The following is a 22736-nucleotide window of genomic DNA, read 5'->3' as shown; positions in this document are numbered from 1 at the left end:
GCCAGCAGCTCTTCCCTGTGCTTCAAGCATTGAGCTGTTTATGACTTCAAGCCTATCAACTCCCGAGATTAGACTGGTGTAACCGATGTGAAATGGCTAGCTAGTTAGAGGGGTGCGCGCTAATAGCGTTTCAATCGGTGACATAACTTGCTCTGAGACCTTGAAGTAGTTGTTCCCCTTGCCCTGCAAGGGCCGCGGCTTTTGTGGAGCGATGGGTAATGATGCTTCGAGGGTGGCTGTTGTCGATGTGTCCTGGTTCAAGCCCAGGTAGGGGGGAGGAGAGGGACGGAAGCTATACTGTTACACTGGCAATACTAAAGTGCCTATAAGAACATCCAATAGTCAAAGATATAGGAAATACAAATAGTATAGAGAGAAATAGTCCTATAATTTCTATATAATAACTACAACCTAAAACCTCTTACCTGGGAATATTGAAGACTCATGTTGACCATGTTAACCAAGCTGGAACCACCAGCTTTCATATGTTCTCATGTTCTGAGCAAGGAGCTTAAACGATAGCTTTTTTTTTACATGGCACATATTGCACTTTTACTTTTGTTTTTGCATTATTTAAACCAAATTGAACATGTTTCATTATTTATTTGAGGCTAAATTGATTTTATTGATGTATTATATTAAGTTAAAATAAAAGTGTTCATTCAGTATTGTTATAATTGTCATTATTACAAATAGATACATTAAAAAATATATATAAAAAATAAAATCTGCCTTTTTTGGTCCTCCAATAATCGGTATCAGCGTTGGAAAATCATAGTCGGTCGACCTCTAGACACAACAGCGTAGTATGGCACAGCACTGAATGAGATGTACAACAATGCAGTGTTGTGTGGCAATGCATGCACAGCAGAGCACAGTACAGCATAGCATGGAGTCTAGAGCCGAAGGACAGCTCAGACTGACCTGCTCCTCTGGTTGTATGAATAGTATGCATGTAGGTTGGATGTCAAATTTAATCTTTGCACTTCAAAATATGATATCTGCACTTCATTACTTTTGTAAAATAAATATATTACACTGAACAAAAATAAAAACGCAACAATTACAAAGATTGTACTGACTTACAGTTCATGTAAGGAAATCAGTCAGTTGAAATAAATGTATTAGGCCCTAATCTATGGATTTCATGACTGGGAATACAGATATGCATCTGTTGGTCACAGATACACTACATGGCCAAAAGTATGTGGACACCTGATCGTCAAACATCTCTTCCCAAAATAATGGCTATTAATATGGAGTGAGTTCCTTCCTTGCTGTTATAACAGCCTACACTCTTCTGGGAAGGCTTTCAACTAGATGTTGGAACATTGCTGTGGGGACTTGCTTCCATTCAGCCACAAGAGCATTCGTGAGGTCGGGCTGTGATGTTGGGCGATTAGTTCTGGCTCGCAGTCGGTGTTCCAATTCATCCCAAAGGTCTTTGATAGGGTTAAGGTCAGGGCTCTATGCAGGCCAGGGCATAGTCATGCTAAAACAGGAAAGTGCCTTCCCCAATCTGTTGCCACAAAGTTGGAAGAACAGAATCGTGTGGAATGTCATTGAACACTGTAGCGTTAAGATTTTCCTTGACTGGAACTAAGGGGCCTAGCCCGAATCATGAAAAACAGCCCCAGACCATTAATCCTCCTCGACCAAACATTACAGTTGGCACTATGCATTGGGGCAGGTAGCGTTCTCCTGGCATCCGCCAAACCCAGATGCGTCAGATGGTGAAGCCCGATTCAATACTCTAGAAAATGCACCTCCACTGCTCCAGAGTCCAATAGCGGTGAGATTTACACCACTCCAGGCGAAGCTTGGCTTTACGCATGGTGATCTTAGGTTTGTGTGTGGCTGCTCGGCCATGAAAACCCATTTCATGAAGCTTCCGACAAACAGTTCTTGTGCTGACGTTGCTTCCAGAGGCAGTTTGGAACTCCCGCTTAAGCACTCGTTGATCCTGTTCTGTGAGCTTGTCTGGCCTACCACTTCGTGGCTGAGCCGTTGTTGCTCCTAGATGTTCAGCATCATTATGCTGAAACATGAGGTGATGGCGGTGGATGAATGGCATGAGAATGGGTCTCAGGATCTCGTCACGGTATCTCTGTGCATTCAAATTGCCATTAATAAAAAGTAATTGTGTTCGTTGTCCATAGTTTATACCTGCCTATGCCATAACCCAAACGCCACCATGGGGCATTGACGTTGACATCAGCAAACCACTCGCCCACACCATATATGTTGTCTGCCATCTGCCCGGTACAGTTGAAACCGGGATTCACCTGTGAAGGGCACACTTTTCTAGCGTGCCAGTGGCCATCGAAGGTTAGCATTTGCCAAGACCCTGGTGAGGACGACGAGTAAGCAGATGAGCTTCCCTGAGACGGTTTCTGACTGTTTATGCAGAAATTATTAGCCTTGTATTGTCCCCAGCACAAGGTGCATCTGTGTAATGATTATGCTGTTTAATCATCTTCTTGATATGCCACAACTGTCAGGTGGATCGATTATTTTGGCAAAGGAGAAATGCTCACTAACAGGGACCAACATTTTACATATTGTATTTATATTTTTGTTCAGTGTATTTCAATAAAGTTCTGAGTCTGACAATTACTTTTTTTACACTTTGATTTCCAAATTTCACATCAAATTTAAAATAGCTTGCCTCTTTTAAATTGCACGATGTCAAATTTGGAAATCAAAATGTTTTATCTTTTTCCCATGCATCTACCAGACAGGAGTATAGTACACAAACTCTTGTATGCACATCTGTCTCACACATACTGCCTGTCGGTCTGGCAGTTTTACTCTGTTTCTCAGAGTAGAGTGGTTTCTTGACAGTTTACTTTATGATGTATAACATTTTACATTTGAGTAATTTAGCAGACGCTCTTATCTAGAGCGACTTACAGTTAAGATCTTAAAATAGCTAGGTGGGGGGTGCTGTAGGATTATTTAAGATACTCCTCAAAGAGCTAGGGGTTTCAGATGTTTTTGGAAGATGGCAGTGACTTGGTTGTCCTAGCTTCAGGGGGAAGCTGGTTCTACCATTGGGGTGCCAGGACAGAGAAGAGCTTAGACTGGGTTGAGCGGGAGCTGCCCTCCCATAGAGGTGGGAGGGCCAAGAGACCAGAGGTGGCAGAACACCACCTTTCATATTGTGTGTGCACATTTCAAGGTAAAGACTTTCTTCAATAAGGAAAATAGATGGACTGACTAAGGTGAAAATAGGTGGAATAACTAAGCATAGAGAGCAGAGCACAGAATGACCAGAGGTCATTAAACTTGGTGACAGTGGGGTTGGCCTATATGACATGGGTTATTTATTACTGACCATGATATGTGTGAGTGACCATGAAGTGTGATGTAACAGTGAGATATGTATTACATTACCCTGATGTGTGTGCTAATGGCTGTACCATATATGAGACCCATGTTATGACTTTCTAACCCTTATAGGTGCTATGCATGTAAGAGTGACGATGGTTGAATGTAAATATGTTGCAGAGGACCAGTTCAGTGGGGGATATGTACTAGTGACTAAAATATATGAAAACTAGGTTAAGACATTGTCTAACCTTTATAGGTGGTATTCATGTATGAGTGATCGTAGTTAAGTATAAATATTTTGTAAGAGGACCCTTCCGGTGTGCTGGTGAGCAGGTACTGTACTGACCTGCCGCCTGTCCTCCGGTGCCTTGAGGAAGAGGGCGTTGATGAGTGCGATGGCGTATGTCTGGATCTCCTGATTGGACCTAAAAGTCACATCAGACACAGCAACACCAGTTAGAAGCATCTGGTTCTAGGAATTCTCACATGGGCACAAAAACATTAAGTTGCCACTGGTTAAGTGTATAAGTACAGTACTCAGTATTAGTCTGGGGTTCTACACTTCTAAGCTTAGTCATAATTACAAGGAGGCAGAGCAAGGCAAGGCTTGTCATCTACGCTCTATTGCACTGACGTTAGTTAGTTACGCCACTACATTTCTACACACTAACTCAGGCTACATCCCCCACACAGCTGTATGTGGGAGGCCCCAGTGCGTGTGTGTGTGCTCACACTTGCAGGTGCCCGATGAGCTGTCCAACGGTGATCTCCTGCGCCACCCGGTGGTAGAGGCTGTGGCTGTTGAGGACCATGCTTTCCAGGATGGCTAATGAGCGCTGCAGGATGGATACATCTACCATTGGCTGGTTCACGTAGCTCGCAATCTGACCAGACAGGAGGGGAAAATACTCCATTAAAATAGACACCTAATTCTAGAGGCTTGTTGATTACAGCTAGGTTTATGAGGTAGTTTTGAAAGCTGATTTACTAAGGTTTGAGATTAAGACTACATACCCCAACCAGAAACCATGGATTACAGACAGCATCCGCACTGAGCTAAAGGCTAGAGCTGCCGCGTTCAAGGAATGGGATTCTAACCCGGAAGCTTATAAGAAATCCCGCTATGCCCTCCGACAAACCATCAAACAGGCAAAGCGTCAATACAGGACTAAGATCGAGTCGTACTACACCGGCTCTGATGCTCGTCGGATGTGGCAGGGCCTGCAAACCATTACAGACTACAAAGGGAAGCACAGCCGAGAGCTGCCCAGTGACACGAGCCTACCGGACAAACTCAACTACTTCTATGCTCGCTTCGAAGCAAATAACACTGAAACATGCATGAGAGCACCAGATGTACCAAAAGACTGTGTGATCACGCTCTCCGCAGCTGATGTGAGTAAGACCTTTAGACAGGTCAACATTCACAAGGCTGCAGGGCCAGACGGATTACCAGGACGTGTACTGCGAGCATGCGCTGACCAACTAGCAAGTGTCTTCACTGACATTTTCAACCTCTCCCTGTCCGAGTCTGTAATACCAACATGTTTTAAGATTGTGCTCAAGGACACTAAGGTAACCTGCCTAAATGACTACTGACCCGTAGCACTCACGTCTGTAGCCATGAAGTGCTTTGAAAGGCTGGTCATGGCTCACATCAACACCATCATCCCAGAAAGCCTAGACCCACTCCAATTTGCATACCTCCCCAACAGATCCACAGATGACGCAGTCTCTATTGCACTCCACACTGACCTTTCCCACCTGGACAAAAGGAACACCTATGTGAGAATGCTGTTCATTGACTCCAGCTCAGCGTTCAACCCCATAGTGTCCTCAAAGCTCATCAATAAGCTAAGGACCCTGGGACTAAACACCTACCTCTGCAACTGGATCCTGGAATTCCTGACTGGCCGCCCCCAGGTTGTAAGAGTAGGTAACAACACATCCGCCACGCTGATCCACAACACAGGGGCTCCTCAGGGGTGCGTGCTCAGTCCCCTCCTGTACTCCCTGTTCGCTCATGACTGCACGGCCAGGCACGACTCCAACACCATCATTAAAATTGCCGATAATACAACAGTGGTAGGCCTGATCACCAACAACGAGACGGCCTATAGGAAGGAGGTCAGAGACCTGGTCAGGTGGCGCCAGGACAACAACCTCTCCCTCAACGTGATCAAGATAAAGGAGTTGATTGTGGACTACAGGAAAAAGAGGACAGAGCACGGCCCCATTCTCATTGACGGGGCTGCAGTGGAGCAGGTTGAGAGCTTCAAGTTCCTTGGTGTCCACATCACCAACAAACTAACATGTTCCAAGCACACCATGACAGTCATGAAGCGGGCACGTCAAAACCTATTCCCCCTCAGGAGACTGAAAAGGTTTGGCATGGGTCCTTAGATCCTCAAAAGGTTCTAAAGCTGCACCATCGAGAGCATCCTGACTAGTTGCATCCCTGCCTGGTATGACAACTGCTCGGCCTCCGACCGCAAGGCACTACAGAGGGTTGTGCGTATGGCCCAGTACATCACTGGGGCCAAGCTTCCTGCCATCCAAGACCTCTATACCAGGCGGTGTCAGAGGAAGGCCCTACAAATTGTCAAAGACTCCAGCCACCCTAGTCATAGACTGTTCTCGCTGCAAGCGGTACCGGAGCACCAAGTCTTGGTCCAAGAGGCTTCTAAAACAGCTTCTACCCCCAAGCCATAGGACTCCTGAACATCTAGTCAAATGGCTACCCAGACTATTCACATTGCCTGCCTGCCCGCCCCACCACTGCCACTTTGTTGTAATCTATGCATAGTAACTTTAATTAACTCCTACCTACATGTACATACTACATCAACTAACCGGTGCCCCCGCACATTGACTCTGTACCGGCACCCCCCTGAATATACAGTGGGGAGAGAGGCCTGTAATTGTCATCATAGGTACACTTCAACTATGACAGACAAAATTAGGAAAAAAAATCCAGAAAATCACATTGTAGTAAATAAGTATTTGGTCAATAACAAAAGTTTATCTCAATACTTTATATACCCTTTGTTGGCAATGACAGAGGTCAAACATTTTCTGTAAGTCTTCACAAGGTTTTCACACACTGTTGCTGGTATTTTGGCCCATTCCTCCATGCAGATCTCCTCTAGAGCAGTGATGTTTTGGGGCTGTTGCTGGGCAACACGGACTTTCAACTCCCTCCAAAGATGTTCTATGGGGTTGAGATCTGGAGACTGGCTAGGCCACTCCAGGACCTTGAAATGCTTCTTACGAAGCCACTCCTTCGTTGCCCGGGCGGTGTGCTTGGGATCATTGTCATGCTGAAAGACCCAGCCACGTTTCATCTTCAATACCCTTGCTGATGGAAGGAGGTTTTCACTCAAAATCTCACGATACATGGCCCCATTCATTCTTTCCTTTACACGGATAAGTCGTCCTGGTCCCTTTGCAGAAAAACAGCCCCAAAGCATGATATTTCCACCCCCATGCTTCACAGTAGGTATGGTGTTCTTTGGATGCAACTCAGCATTCTTTGTCCTCCAAACACGACGAGTTGAGTTTTTACCAAAAAGTCCCAATCTTCCTCTGGATCATCCAAATGCTCTCTAGCAAACTTCAGTCGGGCCTGGACATGTACTGGCTTAAGCAGGGGTACACGTCTGGCACTGCAGGATTTGAGTCCCTGGCGGCGTAGTGTGTTACTGATGGTAGGCTTTGTTACTTTGGTCCCTGCTCTCTGCAGGTCATTCACTAGGTCCCCCCGTGTGGTTCTGGGATTTTTGCTCACCGTTCTTGTGATCATTTTGACCCCACGGGGTGGGATCTTGCGTGGAGCCCCAGATCGAGGGAGATTATCAGTGGTCTTGTATGTCTTCCATTTCCTAATAATTGCTCCCACAGTTGATTTCTTCAAACCAAGCTGCTTACCTATTGCAGATTCAGTCTTCCCAGCCTGGTGCAGGTCTACAATTTTGTTTCTGGTGTCCTTTGACAGCTCTTTGGTCTTGGCCATAGTGGAGTGTTACTGTTTGAGGTTGTGGACAGGTGTCTTTTATACTGATAACAAGTTCAAACAGGTGCCATTAATACAGGTAACGAGTGGAGGACAGAGGAGCCTCTTAAAGAAGAAGTTACAGGTCTGTGAGAGCCAGAAATCTTGCTTGTTTGTAGGTGACCAAATACTTATTTTCCACCATAATTTGCAAATACATTCATTTTTTAAAAATCATACAATGTGCATTTTCTGGATTTTTTTCCCCCATTTTGTCTGTCGTAGTTGAAGTGTACCTATGATAAATTATAGGCCTCATCTTTTCTAAGTGGGAGAACTTGCACAATTGGTGGCTGACTAAATACTTCTTTGCCCCACTGTATTTTTTTTTTTTTACTGCTCCCCTTTAATGACTTGTTACTTTGATCTCTTATTCTTATCCATATTTTTTGAAACTGCACTGTCGGTTAGGTGCTCGTAAGTAAGCATTTCACTGTAAGGTCTACACCTGTTGTATTCGGCACATGTGACTAATACATTTAGATTTTAAACATGTCTGTCAAATGACATACAGTTGGCAAAAAAACTATCCATACATACTAACGCTAACCCTTGTACAGTGCTTGTTGTTGTGCAGCACATCATAGGACTTCATCAGGGAGAAAACCATTCACAGAAGATACAGCTGAAAGAGCTCCAAATAACATGGGGGGGTTGCTAGGTAACAGCAACCAACTCAGTTCTGGCAGCCAATGAGGGGTTGAATGTCAAGTAATTAAAGAAAAGAGAGAAAAAATAAATAAGGGGAGGACTTTGAAATAGGCCTCAAACTACTGAAACTACCAAAACTAATCTACAGAAGAAAGTTCCACATATAAAAGTTTCATCAAACTAGAAATACATTACACATTTTTTCCAGTGCAGACAGTGTAGGAATCTAACAGCTGGGCTTCCTTATATGCCAAGTTTTACGAAGAGTGTTGTGTTTTGTGGAAGTAAGGAGGCGAGTTCTAACCTGTTTGATGAAGGACAGAGAGATAAGGTCCCAGGACACAATGCCATGGTCCATCAGCTCCAGGAAGGCTGTGAGAGTGAAGGCCAGCATCTCCCCAAAGCTGAGGAGAGAGCAGACTAGAGTCAGAGGACAACACTATATACACACTGAGTAAAATTTTTTAAATAGGGCCATATTCACCAACAAAGTCCTATGACAACTCTTCCTATGCGCCACCACCAAATACAGCCACAAACAGCATGCTATCAGTATGGCCCATAAGTGTTAACCCACAGTAACCATCTCCAGAGAGGCTCCGAAGACGTGGATGTAGATTATGGCAGCCCACCACACCTCTCTGATTCTCAGGGGTTGGGTTAAATGAGGAAGACACATTTCAGTTGAATGCATTCAGTTGTACAACTGACTAGGTATATTTCTAGTAGCCAGTAGAAGTACCTTTAGACCAGGGGTCTCAATCTAAATCTGCCCTGGAGGCACATTAAAAAAATGGGCTTGTGGGCTGACTCTGGCCTGAGCGACACCAGTTTGAAACCCCCGCTTTAGACAACAGACCCATGGATTGTCTGTCTGTATGAGACTCACTGGGTGCCACTCTCCACCAGGCGCGCCAGGGTTCCAATGCCCTCCATGCTGATGAACTCAGTGGCGAAGGTGGGGTCAGCTGACAGCTTGGCCAGCTCCTTCAGGGCCTCCAGGCGGGCGTCTATGCCGTGGGACTGGATCCTGTCCAGGAGCTGCCGCGCTGCACGGGCCTATTGGGGGGGGGGGGGGGGGGGGGGGGTCAGGTATGCCGTTATATTTAATGTTTTTACCCGGTTTACCTCTGACTACATTAGCTTGATATATGCAGGCAGCAACCATTGCTGAGAAATCTATAACGTAGCAATAGGGTTTATCTAATGCAGCAACCATTATTGTGAACTGTAAAGCCGTCATTATATAGAATGAGTCAAATATAATTTATTTGGGGGGGGATTAAATAACTGCATGTACAAGAAGAGAGTGTCTCACAGGAGATATGGCTAATCGAAGGATGGTTCCATTCTTGATTTCACTACGGCTCTGGAAAGAAAGAAAATGGTGAACATTGCTACTACCACAGCACTTCTCTAGAGTCATTGGTAATATCACATAGAAATAGTAACATACTAAGGAACCATGTAGTGTATTGTGAAGAATTGTAAACAGCACTTTATTCTGCCATGGCGCTGAGGCTCACCTGCTCAGTAATGTAGAGCTGAGGACCGTCAGCATAACGCAGGGCAAACTGTTCCGAGCCAGACAGAGACCAGCTGTGGACACACACACGCACAAAATCTATTGTAAAGTAGGTGACCGAATTCACCAATTTTCCACTTAATACCAGAGCGCACTGACCTCCCTAAACATGAGGCAGACAGAAGCTAAACCCATACATTTCTCAATAAGACCTATTACTATAATGACGTGCGTTTTTTCCACCCTACAGAAAATACATACCATGTGCATAAGGTTAACAAAAGTGATTATCGGAGCCTCCAGCATTTCTATTTGCCAGAAGATCAGATGGAGAACATTGTACAAGGAGATATTCAGTGGGCGTTAAGTGTTAGAAAAACATCTAATGCATTCAGATGTGAGAGGGAGGAAGCAGAGAAGAGAGAGCGAGAAAGGAGAAGTAGGGAGTTAGCAAAAGTCTCAGTATTCATGATGGACAGACAAGGTAGATAAGGAGACAAAAGGAAATGGAAAGACAATGAGAGGAGGCACTCGGGGAGAACGAGTCAGAAAGAGAAAGCGATAAATGAACATTCAGACAAATAGGGAGAAAGAGGGAAAGAAATCAAAATGTTTATGAAATGTATGAATATAACCCTAACTCCATTAGCCAGATATCAACATAGCAAAACAAATTTAACCCCTAAGCACACGGTTCCACTTACTTAGACTGGGTCTGGCCTAGAAGCAGATTAAGGTCACCTTGGATGCATCCCAAATGGCACCCAATTCCATAGATATTTAGGGAATAGGGTGCCATTTGGGACATATTCCTTGTGTGGCATACCTTGGACATAGTGAGTGAAGCCTGAGTATTGGCTAAAGGTTGTGTCTGTTTATTGGCAGTGGTATATGAGTAAGCTCTGAAAGGGTGGAGTACCAGAGCATAGTGGTGTGGGGGCTGTGCTTTGGCAAAGTGGGTGGGGTTATATCCTTCCTGTTTGGCCCTGTCCGGGGGTGTCCTCGGATGGGGCCACAGTGTCTCCTGACCCCTCCTGTCTCAGCCTCCAGTATTTATGCTGCAGTAGTTTATGTGTCGGGGGGCTGGGGTCAGTTTGTTATATCTGGAGTACTTCTCCTGTCCTATTCGGTGTCCTGTGTGAATCTAAGTGTGCGTTCTCTAATTCTCTCCTTCTCTCTTTCTTTCTCTCTCTCGGAGGACCTGAGCCCTAGGACCATGCCCCAGGACTACCTGACATGATGACTCCTTGCTGTCCCCAGTCCACCTGGCCATGCTGCTGTTCCAGTTTCAACTGACCTGAGCCCTAGGACCATGCCCCAGGACTACCTGACATGATGACTCCTTGCTGTCCCCAGTCTACCTGGCCATGCTGCTGCTCCAGTTTCAACTTCCACCTGACTGTGCTGCTGCTCTAGTTTCAACTGTTCTGCCTTATTATTATTCGACCATGCTGGTCATTTATGAACATTGAACATCTTGACCATGTTCTGTTATAATCTCCACCCGGCACAGCCAGAAGAGGACTGGCCACCCCACATAGCCTGGTTCCTCTCTAGGTTTCTTCCTAGGTATTGGCCTTTCTAGGGAGTTTTTCCTAGCCACTGTGCTTCTCCACCTGCATTGCTTGCTGTTTGGGGTTTTAGGCTGGGTTTCTGTACAGCACTTTGAGATATCAGCTGATGTACGAAGGGCTATATAAATAAATTTGATTTGATTTGATTTGATTTGTGTGTATCTGGGGATTACGCTGAACTGTCTGGTATTTTATTGAATAAATATCTGCATCTAATGCAAAATCATTCTGAACTTGTACGATAACGTAGCATAGTGAATCAGTATAGCAAGACTGTAGAAGGCATTCAAAATGTGATTTGTTATTGTGTGCAGAACCTTCAGCAGTATGCCAATAGGTAGTTAGTTACTCCAAACTGTTCCATTTCTACACAGGATAATATACAGTACCAGTCAAAGTTGACACACCTACTCATTCAAGGGTTTTACTTTAGACTATTTTCTACTTTGTAGAATAATAGTGAAGACATCTAAACTATGAAATAACACATATGGAATCATGTAGTAACCAAAAAAGTGTTCAAAAAAGATTATTCAAAGTAGCCACACATTGCCTTGATGACAGCTTTTCACACTCTTAGCATTCTCTCAACCAGCTTCATGAGGTAGTCAACTGGAATGCATTTCAATTAACAGGTGTGCCTTCTTAAATGTTCATTTGTGGAATTTATTTTCTTCTTAATGCGTTTCAGTCAATCAGTTGTGTTGTGACAAGGTAGGGGTGGTTTACAGAAGATAGCCCTAATACCAAGTCCATATTATGGCAAGAACAGCTCAAATAAGCAAAGAGAAACGACAGTCCATCATTACTTTAAGACATGAAGGTCAGTCAATGCGGAAAATGTCAAGAACTTTGAAAGTTTCTTCAAGAGCAGTCGCAAAAATCACCAAGCGCCATGATGAAACTGGCTCTCATGAGGACCACCACAGGAAAGGAAGACCCAGAGTTAACTCTGCGGCAGGGGACAAGTTCATTAGAGTTACCAGCCTCAGAAATTGCAGCCCAGATAAATGCTTCAGAGTTCAAGTAACAGACACCTCAACGTCAACTGTTCAGAGGAGACTGAGTGAATCGGGCCTTCATGATTGACTCAATGTGCAATGAAACCACTACTGGAGGACACCCATAAGAAGAAGAGACTTGTGTGGGCCAATGTCAGTGAGTCGTCAGTGATTGGTGACAATGTCAGTGATTAATTTAGAATTCAAGGCACACTTAACCAGCATGGCTACCACAGCATTCTGAAGCGATACGCCATCCCGTCTGGTTTGCGCTCAGTATTATTTTGGTTTTATCATTTGGTTTTCAACAGGACAACGACCCAACACACATACAGGCTGTGTAAGAGCTTTTTGACCAAAGAGGAGAGTGATGGAGTGCTGCATCAGATGACCTGGCCTCCACAATCATCCAACCTTATCCCAATCCATCTCAATTGAGTTGGATTGGGATGAGTTGGACCGCAGAGTGAAGGAAAAGCAGCCAATAAGTGCTCAGCATATGTGGGAACTCCTTCAAGACTGTTGGAAAAGCATTCCAGGTGAAGCTGGTTGAGAGAAAGCCAAGCGTGTGCAAAGCTGTTATCAAGGCAAACGGTGGCTACTTTGAAGAATCTAAAACATTATCAAATGGTTTTATTTGTTTAACACTTTGTTACTACATGATTCCATAGGTTTCATGTCTTCACTATTATTCTACAATGTAGAAATATTACAAATAAAAGGAAAATCCTGGAATGAGTAGGTGTGTCCAAACTTTTGACTAGTACTGTATATCCAGTGCCATGTGAAAGTATTCACACCCGTTGACATTTTGTTGTGTTACAGCCTGCATTTAAAATAGAGATGGTGTGTCACTGGCTTACACACAATACCCCATAAAGCCAAAGTGGAATTATGTTTTTAGACAATTTTACAAATTAATTAAAAATGAAAAGTATTCAACCTCTTTGTTGTGGCAAGCCTAAATAAGTTCAGGAGTATACATTTGTTTAAAAAGTCACAATAAGTGGCACGGACTCATTCTGTGTGCAATAATAGTGTTTAACATGATTTCTGAATGACTGCCTCCATCTCTGTACCCCACACATACAGATAATTGTAAGGTCCCTCAGTCGAGCAGTGAATTTCAAACAGATTCAACCAAAGACCAGGGAGGTTTTCCAATGCCTCGCAAAGAAGGGCACCCATTGGTAGATAGGTTTTTAAAAAAGCAGACATTGACTATCCCTTTGAGCATGTTGAAGTTATTAATTACACTTTGGATGGTGTATCAATATACATAGTCACTACAAACATCCTTCCTAACTCAGTTGCCAGAGAGGAAGGAAACCGCTCAAGGAATTCACCATGAGGCCAATGGTGACTATAAAACATTACAGAGTTTAATGGCTGCGATAGGAGAAAACTGAGGATCAACATTGTAGTTGATCCACAATACCAACCTAAATGACAGAGTGAAAAGGAGGAAGCCTGTACAGAATAAAAAATATTCCAAAATGTGCATCATGTTTGCAATAAGGCACTAAAATAAAACTGCCAGAAAAGAATAATAATAGGCATTGACATGAAATGTATGTCCTGAATACAATGCATTATGTTCAGGGCAAATCCAACACAACACATCACTGAGTACCACTCTTCATATTTTCAAGCATGGTGGTGGCTGCATCATGATATGGGTATGCTTGTCATCGGCATGGACTAGGGAGTTTATATGATCAAAATAAATGCAACAGAGCTAAGCTATGCACAGGCAAAATCCTAGAGGGAAACCTGGTTCAGTCTGCTTTTCAACAGACACTGGGAGACAAATTCACCTTCAAGCAAGACAATAACCTAAAACACATGGCCAAATATACACTGGAGTTGTTTACCAAGACAACATTGCATGTTCATGAGTAGCCTAGTTACAGTTTTGACTTAAATTAGCGTTAAATTCTATGGCAAGACTTGAAAATGGCTGTCTAGCGATGATCAACAACCAACTTCACAGAGCTTGAAGAATTATTTTAAGTGTGCAAATATTGTACAATCCAGGTATGCAAAGCTTATAGAGACTTATCCAGAAAGACTCAAAGCTGTAATCGCTGCCAAAGGTGATTCTAACATGTATTGACTTAGGGGTGTGAATACTTAGACATTTCTGTATTTCCTTTTCAATAACTTTGAAAACATTTTCTTTAAACATGTTTTCACTTTGTCATTATAGGGTATTGTGTGTAGATGGATTCAGGCTGTAACAACTACATGTGGAATAAGTCAAGGGGCATGAATACTTTCTGAAGGAATTGTTTTTCGTTGGCTATGGCTAGAAATGCTGCAGATGTCATTTGGTTAGCTAGCAAGAAATGTGAATTGCTTTTCTAGCTAGCTGTGGATAGCATATTGTATCTCTTAGTTGTCGATCAAATGGGCGGACAGGCAAGTTCCCATTCAGTTGTCAAAACATGGGTTGGGACAAGCATGCATTGGCAGGCAAACTGCAGAAAGACGAGCAGGATACTATTCCCCATCGTTTATCGGCCAACTAGCTGAAAACGTTTGAGAGGGTTTATCTAATGTTCCCTCGTTAGATTTTAGTTTAGCATTAGTTGTTGATCTTGCTGATGTGCATAGGCAACTGAGGGAGAGAGAGCCTACCTTTTCTTGGTTGTTTGATCAACAGGTTTGTCAAGTTCCCAAATGTAAGAGGACTCCCGTGGTATTTACATATTTGCAGAAATCCATTCAGGTGTATTTTGTGGCTTTTGTCGAATGCTTTCTAATGATCTAAAGTCACGCTGTTGCTACTGCCTGTAAACACACAATCCAGTTCAATGTGAATGATGGCAGACCATCTGGAAAATGGTTTATTTGCATATAGGCCTACTGTAGCTCTGATTGACTATGTCACACCGGTCTGTGTAGACTCTGGTCATCTGGACAGGACAGATGTTTTTATTAGGTTTTATGACTACAGTGTATTAATTGTCCAAACACACCGCCACTTTCCCACTCTATGTAGCTATAACATTTTCACAAATACCTTACTATATGTCATTCCCAAACATTTTATGAATTTATGACATGAAAATGACCATATCACATGGTGTGACGAAAATGTGTCATATTCTTCCTGGGGATATGAATGATATGAACAGATTTTAAATAAGATGTAATCTTGCTAAAATGCTGTCAGTTCCACTTTAATGATATAATAAGAAATCTGGCATTGTAATGAAGAACATGTGTGATCCAGTCCATGTGTAATGGCTCATACTAACATTTCTCTGCGTGTACTTATTATGGACCTGCTATACATGCGGCTCCCGCTGAGTCCATCTAGCTACCACCAGTCTTACACAAGTGAGCACAGGGTGTGTGTGTTCATATCACACACACACACACACACACACACACACACACACACACACACACACACACGTTGTAAACATTGTTACGCCATTAGCTCCAGCGAGCGCAGAAACAGCTGGGTGTGGAGCTGGTGCTTACCCATCACACACCTCCCGTATGATAGACGACAGGGGCTTCTTCTGCAAAACAGACGACAGACAAAAAGAAAAACTGTCAAACTCTGCACTGCCACTGGAATCACAGGAAAGTTGCTGATTGGTCAGAAAATACCCTTTTATAAGTTTAACAATGGTTCTCACTACTTGCTTTGCTTGGCTTTCATCAGAGGAAAATAAACATTGATGGATTTGTTGGTGGGTAGGCGCTGTTGAAATTGTTGGACAAAATCAAATCCACTGTATTGTGTTGCCAGCAAAATACAGAGAAATAAGATGTGCTAGAGCTAGACTCACCAACAAAATCTCAGTGATGTAGTTTATGCTTGTCTGAGCAGAAGAAAAAAACATACTGTAGCTTTCTTTACCCTTCAATTATTTAATGTGGAGTCTCTTGTGTTTAAAGTATCTGACACAGGGAAAACAGGCTTCTATAAAAAGTTTGGTTGAGAAGACAGAGTGGAGGATTGATGCTGTTAAAGACAAAACAGACCAACAGAAACATCAGCACTGCACAGTGCCTGGCTGCCCTATGGTCTCTGACCACAGAGGCTGTCATTTTCTGTTAATTTCTCTAGGATTTTAAGTGTTGAATCGCCAACGTTCGTCGATACCCAGCAGGCGATCTATTGTGCACGGCTGATATTCATGTTGGTAAGTCTTGTCGTTGAGTGGTGTTTTTAGACTGGACACTGACCTGGTCAATCTCCATGAGCTGGGCGTTGGCACCAGGCCACTCGATGGCCACCTTGACGATGTCAGAGGGGGGTGGCATGGCTGCTGCCTTCTCACACACCACTAGAGGACAGACCTCACAGAGAAGAAGAAACAGCACCTTATTACTGTTACATCATTAGATATGATCGCACTTCCGCCACCATGTTACATCATTAGATATGATCGCACTTCCGACCACCATGTTACATCATTAGATATGATCCCGCTTCCACCACCATGTTACATCATTAGATATGATCGCACTTCCGCCACCATGTTACATCATTAGATATGATCGCACTTCCGCCACCATGTTACATCATTAGATATGATCCCACTTCCGACCACCATGTTACATTATTAGATATGATCCCACTTCCGACCACCATGTTACATTATTAGATAGGAGCCCACTTCCGCTACCATATTGAAATATCTAATAATGTAACATGACCACATTATGTTGGCATTAACATTTCACAGCCATTTTTAAACTTCATAGTTAAATCACTCATTCTGTTGGCCCAAATGTGGCTTAAAACACCAGTTCATGGTATCAAAATGGTTCTTTACTAGTGGCACAAGGTCAGACGAATACCCTTCTCTTCATTGCCAAACAGCATCCATTCAATTTGGTCTCATTACAGTCCATTTTTTCCTTCCCCACATGACAATACAAAACTTTAATGAGAGTGAGCTAGGGTAGAAAGATGGGACCAGGACCGCTTTTACGGCTGTAGTGGCTTGTCGTAGCATCTATCAGTGTAATTAAATCCTCAGATGTAATACCTGAAGTAGCTAGTAGCTACACACTTTGTTTGCCTTTAGCTCAGAGCCATTTTAACAGCCTGATGTATGGTGGTCTGGGCCATCAACGAGGAGACAAGGGCTTTTATGTGGACATCCTCTAAATATCAGTGGCCAGGGGTTTAACATCAAAGCCCTGGACCACCAAGTGGAAAACAGGCTGATATTATGCATGTAACCTGAACTTAACTTCAGCTGTGTCCCTGACAGATATAGTCTAGCACTAAAACCAGATGACCATTTGACAAAGAAAAACAATGTCTTGCTGTTTAAATACACAATGTTTTGTCTGTCTGTGTTTACTCTACTATACTGTCAAATTCTCTGTTGTTGCCGACAGAAACGTTTTCATTCATCAACATTGTATTCAGACGCCTACAGAACCTTTCGAGATTCTTTCTGCACATTTCTGTACAGAAGATTTGCATGCAGGCACACACACATACACGCACGGTATCTGGGGTAGTTATAAACAGCAGGTTTCACATATCCACATCTCTGGCAGGCTCAGTCCTCCCACTCAGGAGTCCTAGCACCTGTAAGTGGGCTGGGTTGGTTTACCACAGCTCCCCGATCTACTGCAGATGCAACAGCACCACAGCTCTCCAATCTACTGCAGATACAACAGGACCCTGATCTACTGCAGATACAACAGCCCCGAAATATACTGCAGATGCAACAGCACCACAGCTCTCCAATCTACCTCAGATACAACAGCACCTTGATCTACTGCAGATACAACAGCCCCAAAATATACTGCAGATACAACAGCACCACAGAGCTCAGGTTTATCCCTGCTAGCCTCCCTATTCTAAATCAACAGGGAATCTTTGCTCTGTGCTTGGCTGTCGTCAAGCAGTGCGATGACAGATGAGTGCGCATCAAAGGAGTAGAAATCAGTTCCATTTTACTGGGGAACCACACAACGCATAATCAAGCAGGGCTTTTCACTGCACGGTACAGATGTCGGCACTCTCCGAACCAACACTTTTTGTTGAGTGTTGGGCGGTGGGAGGAGAGAAGGAGGTTCTAAAAACTGTTTTGTTTGGGGAAATGTCTGTACACTGTCTTTTGCCAAATGCACAATGACTGGAAGGCATCCAAAGACATCAGTGAACAATCCTTCTCCCAGAATTCCCTCCGTCTCCGGGGGCCCCACTCTGGCTGGGAAGCCTGTTGGTGGGTTGTCATGGCCGTGGTTAAAAGTGTCCCTGTTTGTTTGGCTTGGTTCTCTTGCTGTTTTCTAGACAGTTTTCAAGAGGGATATTTTCAAAGCAGATACAATCTCAGGGTAATTACAGGTTCTGTGAACTAATAAATTCAAGCACCAGTTTTATTATCGATTGATCCTACTGAAAAAAACCTGAACTGCAAATGCAGTTCAATTCAGAAATCATAATCTGTGATTATTATTCTGCAGTAGCTGCCTAATGATCAACTGAAGTGGTCTGTGCAACACTTGTTAACTTTGAGGAAAATGGAATTCCATTCGTAACACCTCTAATAGCAAGTTGGGTCCAATTCTATATTGCCTTTGAATAAAGTATTACTTCTGCTCTCATATCTGGCAATAATATCCATACTGAGTCTCTCCAAGTTATGCAACTCAAGGGGATAGGAGAATTTTGCAAAATGAGAACAAGTCAAACCACAATCAGGAATGAGACTTGCCTTTGAGTGAATAATGGGGCATTGTGCAACAAAGCCACTCCTAAACTGCAGAAAAACAGCTCTGCAGAAATACTAAGAATTGAGTCCAAGACTGGCCGGGGCAGGATAGCTCATCAACAGTGTACATTCAGAGACTCTGACTCTACTACACAAAAAGCATATGCTAGTAGTCTATGCTCCACTGCTGCATAGAATTACACAAATAGTTTTATATGAACACATTAGTGTTGGGGATTGTTTGAGGGTTTAATTCCTTAAGTCATTTAATATTTTTTTTATTTCAACTAACATCTTTTTCTTTCCATGCTGTCACTGCATTTGAGGCAAACATCAACATGAAAATAGACACATGGCACACGTAATTAGGGCCAGGATGCTACCAGTATCACAATATTTTTTTCAATGGCAAAAATGAAAACACCATGTAGACCAAACTCTTTGGTCCTTTAAAAATCAGCTGTAGGCCTATGTCAAATATTGTGTGCTATAGCTTGGATAATACATGTGACTCTGGATGACAACATAATGTTAGTTTCCAACACTAGGGTTGTTTTCCTAGAGAAGTTAAATCCGCCTTGTGTTTTGTTTCCTTGACATGATACTAACGAGTATGGTGATACTGGTATCGTCCCGGCTCTACATGTAATGGATCAATTAAAGGTAGACTCAGCGAAATGACGTTGCCACAAGCAGCAGCGCAGATATTGAGATGAGCGAGATGCAAGATTTGGCTCTAGCAGTCACATACAGTACCTGCATATATGTGCATGGGCACCAAAACAGCTGAAAAGTTGAGCCTCGCACTAGAACGGTTTTAGTTTCAATCAGCCCACTATGCTATTTATTCTCTGCATCTATGTAATATCGCTGAGTCTACCTTTAACCTTGCTACACAGGAACTCCTGCCATGATATATCAACTGGGCCACAATGCTGCCATTGTCTGGGGGTATAAATGAGAGAAGTTCATTCACAGTCTGAAATCACACCCTATTCCCTATGTAGTGCACTACTTTTAACCAGGGCCTATAGGGCTCGGGGCAGCAGGGTAGCCTAGTGGTTAGAGTGTTGGACTAGTAACCGGAAGGTTGCAAGTTCAAATCCCAGAGCTGACATGGTACAAATCTGTCATTCTGCCCCTGAACAGGCAGTTAACCCACTGTTCCTTAACTGACTTGCCTAGTTAAATAAAGGTAAAAAAATAAACAAAAATAGTAGTGCACTATATAGGAAATAAGGTGTCATTTGGGACACAGTTGTCCATTCCCAGTCCCAAAGCCACTGGTGGAAGCCTCCACAGAGTAACCTCCATAATGACAGTTTGAAGAGCAGCACCAGACCTGTACAAGTGCTACAACTCCACTTTGTGAACTGATTTTTGATACCATGAACTTGCAAGAACGGTGTTCATTTTGTCAGGTCACGGAATAGCTCTACAAAAAACGTTAAATGAGGGTCTTTCAAATTCTTGAATCAAGTGTAGCAAAAGTCAGACCGCTAGATCATAATTGAATTTGAAATGAGGGAAAGAATTAGAAGCCGAGTCAATATTCTACTGGTGAACAATAATGGCATGAAACACAAGTCCAGCATAGTAAGGACACCGACAGAATATCAACTGTGAATTCCATTAGCTGACAGAGGGCCAAGTGCTACCGACCACAATTGTGTGAAAACCCACTAAGCGCCACTAAGAAACCAGAGTCCATGAAGGAAAGGGCTAAGAGGTTGAAAGAGACCGTGTGTGTCTAGGTTGGGGGGGGAGAAATCAGACAGTCAGCACAAGTCAGGACCTATATGCCTGGGCAATTACGGAGAGAATTGAAAACAGATGCCCAGTAAGCCTGAGAGCGAGCCATTCTTAATTTAGCAGGATTTCCCCTCTCCCTATAACAAAGACTATGCAGTCTCAGGCTCAGCAGTCTCAGCAGCCATCTTGTTCAACATGAATTCACAACAACAACAAAATACTGCTGTTCCTGCCTAGAACAACTTTCCCCCACACATTTGAAGAGCAGTCTCAGCCAGGGCTCTTTTTTAATGCTAAAAGGCAAATCTCAACTCTGTGTTGCTAATCACTTAAAACCATTAAATTGGTACATTGTTTCTGTTCCCTGATCCTGGGTCTTATCTTAATGAGATATGGCGACCGGACCTCACCTGTTGGAGCGTTGAGTGGGCACCTCACTCGCTCTCGCAGTCTCACAGTTCAGAACATGGCATCAGCTCCCCTGCAAAGTCAGACGGGCAAATAACCGTCAGAGGAACTGCAGTACAGTCAAATATTCACCCTCTGAGGTTTATGTTGAGCACTCCTGTAAATGTCTTCTTTGAGAAGTTCCCTTCAGTCTTTTCTTGATGTTAATAACCAATCAAATACTGACAACCTGCTTTCATACAGATTTTTAATCTAAAGCTGCTTCAGTTACATATCAGATTGAAAACAATCTCGGAGAACGCTTTCAACTGATATTGTTTGAGTTTTTTAAATGTATTATTTTATAGCCAGGGAGGGATTGTCTTGCATTTCATATTGATGTGGGAATGGAAAAACTGCAAGCTAAAATAAGAATTTCCAGCAGCATCCTGGCTGAAAATAAGGGACAGTAGTACTGCTTCGAAGCTCAGCTACTCTAGCAACCACTGACCTACCTAATCTAGGAAAGGTATGTGAGACTCCAAATAACTGATCCTAAAGACCCCATAGCCCACCTACCACTGCAATGCCCGAGTGACAATAGTACAGTAATGTCTTTCATCCTTTGTTTTCAGGACGCAATCATATGCATGATCCTGGCACCTTGACATTCTATTATGACAGGTAGGTAGGTACCTGATCTAATAGGCTACTGTGTCACAAAATGTCTCCAGCTCGCAGGACAGATACTGAACCTTCTGTAGAATGACGGGGACAGAGTCTCCGTCTCTCATAGATGCCACAAGGCAGCTGGATACATTTGTAACAATGTTATTGATTGCTCTCCACCACCACTGTAGCAGCAACACTGTTACTCAAGACAAGACTGAGCTGCAGCCAGGATGCATAGTGACTGGCTGTAACTTGATTAAATTGGATTGAGCTGGCTTTAAAAAAGGCATTTCTGCTGTCAACGCTATATTTTTACAAACCATGGCAAGCATGGACAATTGTGAAATATATATTAGTACCCATTTTATAAACCATGATAATACATAGTGACCATTCGTAATTAGCTAGCCACGAAGGCAGTGGGCTGCAAATGAGCCGCATCGCGCAAACCATGTAATTCGTTACTAATTTTGGGGCGAAACACCGAGCCTAAATTTAATTGTTACCAGTAGTCAATTGAAAACGCAGAATTTAAGGACATTCATATTTACAAACTGGAATCCCCAGAAATTCAATTACATGGAACGTGTATTACATTCACAGAACGTATTCGTCTCAAGAAGGAATCACTACACTGAAAAAAAGCCTTCACGCGATATTCCTTCAGCGAGAGATTTGTTCCTTCGCAAACATCTTTCAGCAGGCTATTGCCGATGGGCTTATTGGTTTTCAGGCGCGCGAAAGTTACAATATAACCACCAAATGATAATTTATCCTAATTGTTAATTTACTCATTGTAAATCGTTCGTTGTAACGGTATTTACTTACCCCTTGGCTTGGACCTGATCGCCGCCGTTTAATACTTCCACCAATGGAGCATCTGTGGTAAGATGATACATCACCACGCCTCATAGGCGGGACACAAGGTCTGTGTCCACCGCGCTGCACAAGACTCCCGTCTTTTATACACTTAGATTTTTTTAATCAGTGCATGTGCAGCGAAATACATGTAAACATTTAATATAACTCGTAATGTGATTCAAGTGACCTCATGACACCATCTTCTAAAAAGATATCCACTGTGAGAAA

At 43.2% G+C, this 22736-nt stretch overlaps 1 protein-coding gene across 8 annotated transcripts in view; it reads right to left on the bottom strand.

Annotated features, from left to right (window-relative positions):
- Window positions 1–22720, bottom strand: part of LOC109891232 (engulfment and cell motility protein 2) — a 47575-nt gene extending 24855 nt beyond the window's left edge. For 2 of the 8 annotated variants that reach the window (XM_031825367.1, XM_031825369.1), the window contains exons 1-10: window positions 22476–22583; window positions 20999–21069; window positions 16342–16455; window positions 15628–15668; window positions 9562–9634; window positions 9354–9404; window positions 8925–9094; window positions 8340–8439; window positions 4072–4217; window positions 3680–3758 (exon numbers count right to left, since the gene is read on the bottom strand). In XM_031825367.1, coding sequence (XP_031681227.1) covers window positions 3680–3758; window positions 4072–4217; window positions 8340–8439; window positions 8925–9094; window positions 9354–9404; window positions 9562–9634; window positions 15628–15668; window positions 16342–16419 — 738 coding nt within the window. In that variant the 5' untranslated portion in view covers window positions 16420–16455; window positions 20999–21069; window positions 22476–22583. Of the gene's footprint in view, window positions 1–3679; window positions 3759–4065; window positions 4218–8339; window positions 8440–8924; window positions 9095–9353; window positions 9405–9561; window positions 9635–14775; window positions 14899–15627; window positions 15669–16341; window positions 16456–20998; window positions 21070–22475 lie in introns of those variants that run through there. The other 6 variants (XM_031825368.1, XM_031825370.1, XM_020483614.2 and 3 more) reach the window with 5 other exon arrangements.
- Window positions 22721–22736: the final 16 nt, after the last annotated feature.

This window comes from Oncorhynchus kisutch, linkage group LG5, assembly GCF_002021735.2.
Source record: "Oncorhynchus kisutch isolate 150728-3 linkage group LG5, Okis_V2, whole genome shotgun sequence".
NCBI classification, from domain to species: Eukaryota; Metazoa; Chordata; class Actinopteri; order Salmoniformes; family Salmonidae; genus Oncorhynchus; species Oncorhynchus kisutch.
This window is presented reverse-complemented; position numbering and strand designations above follow the sequence as displayed.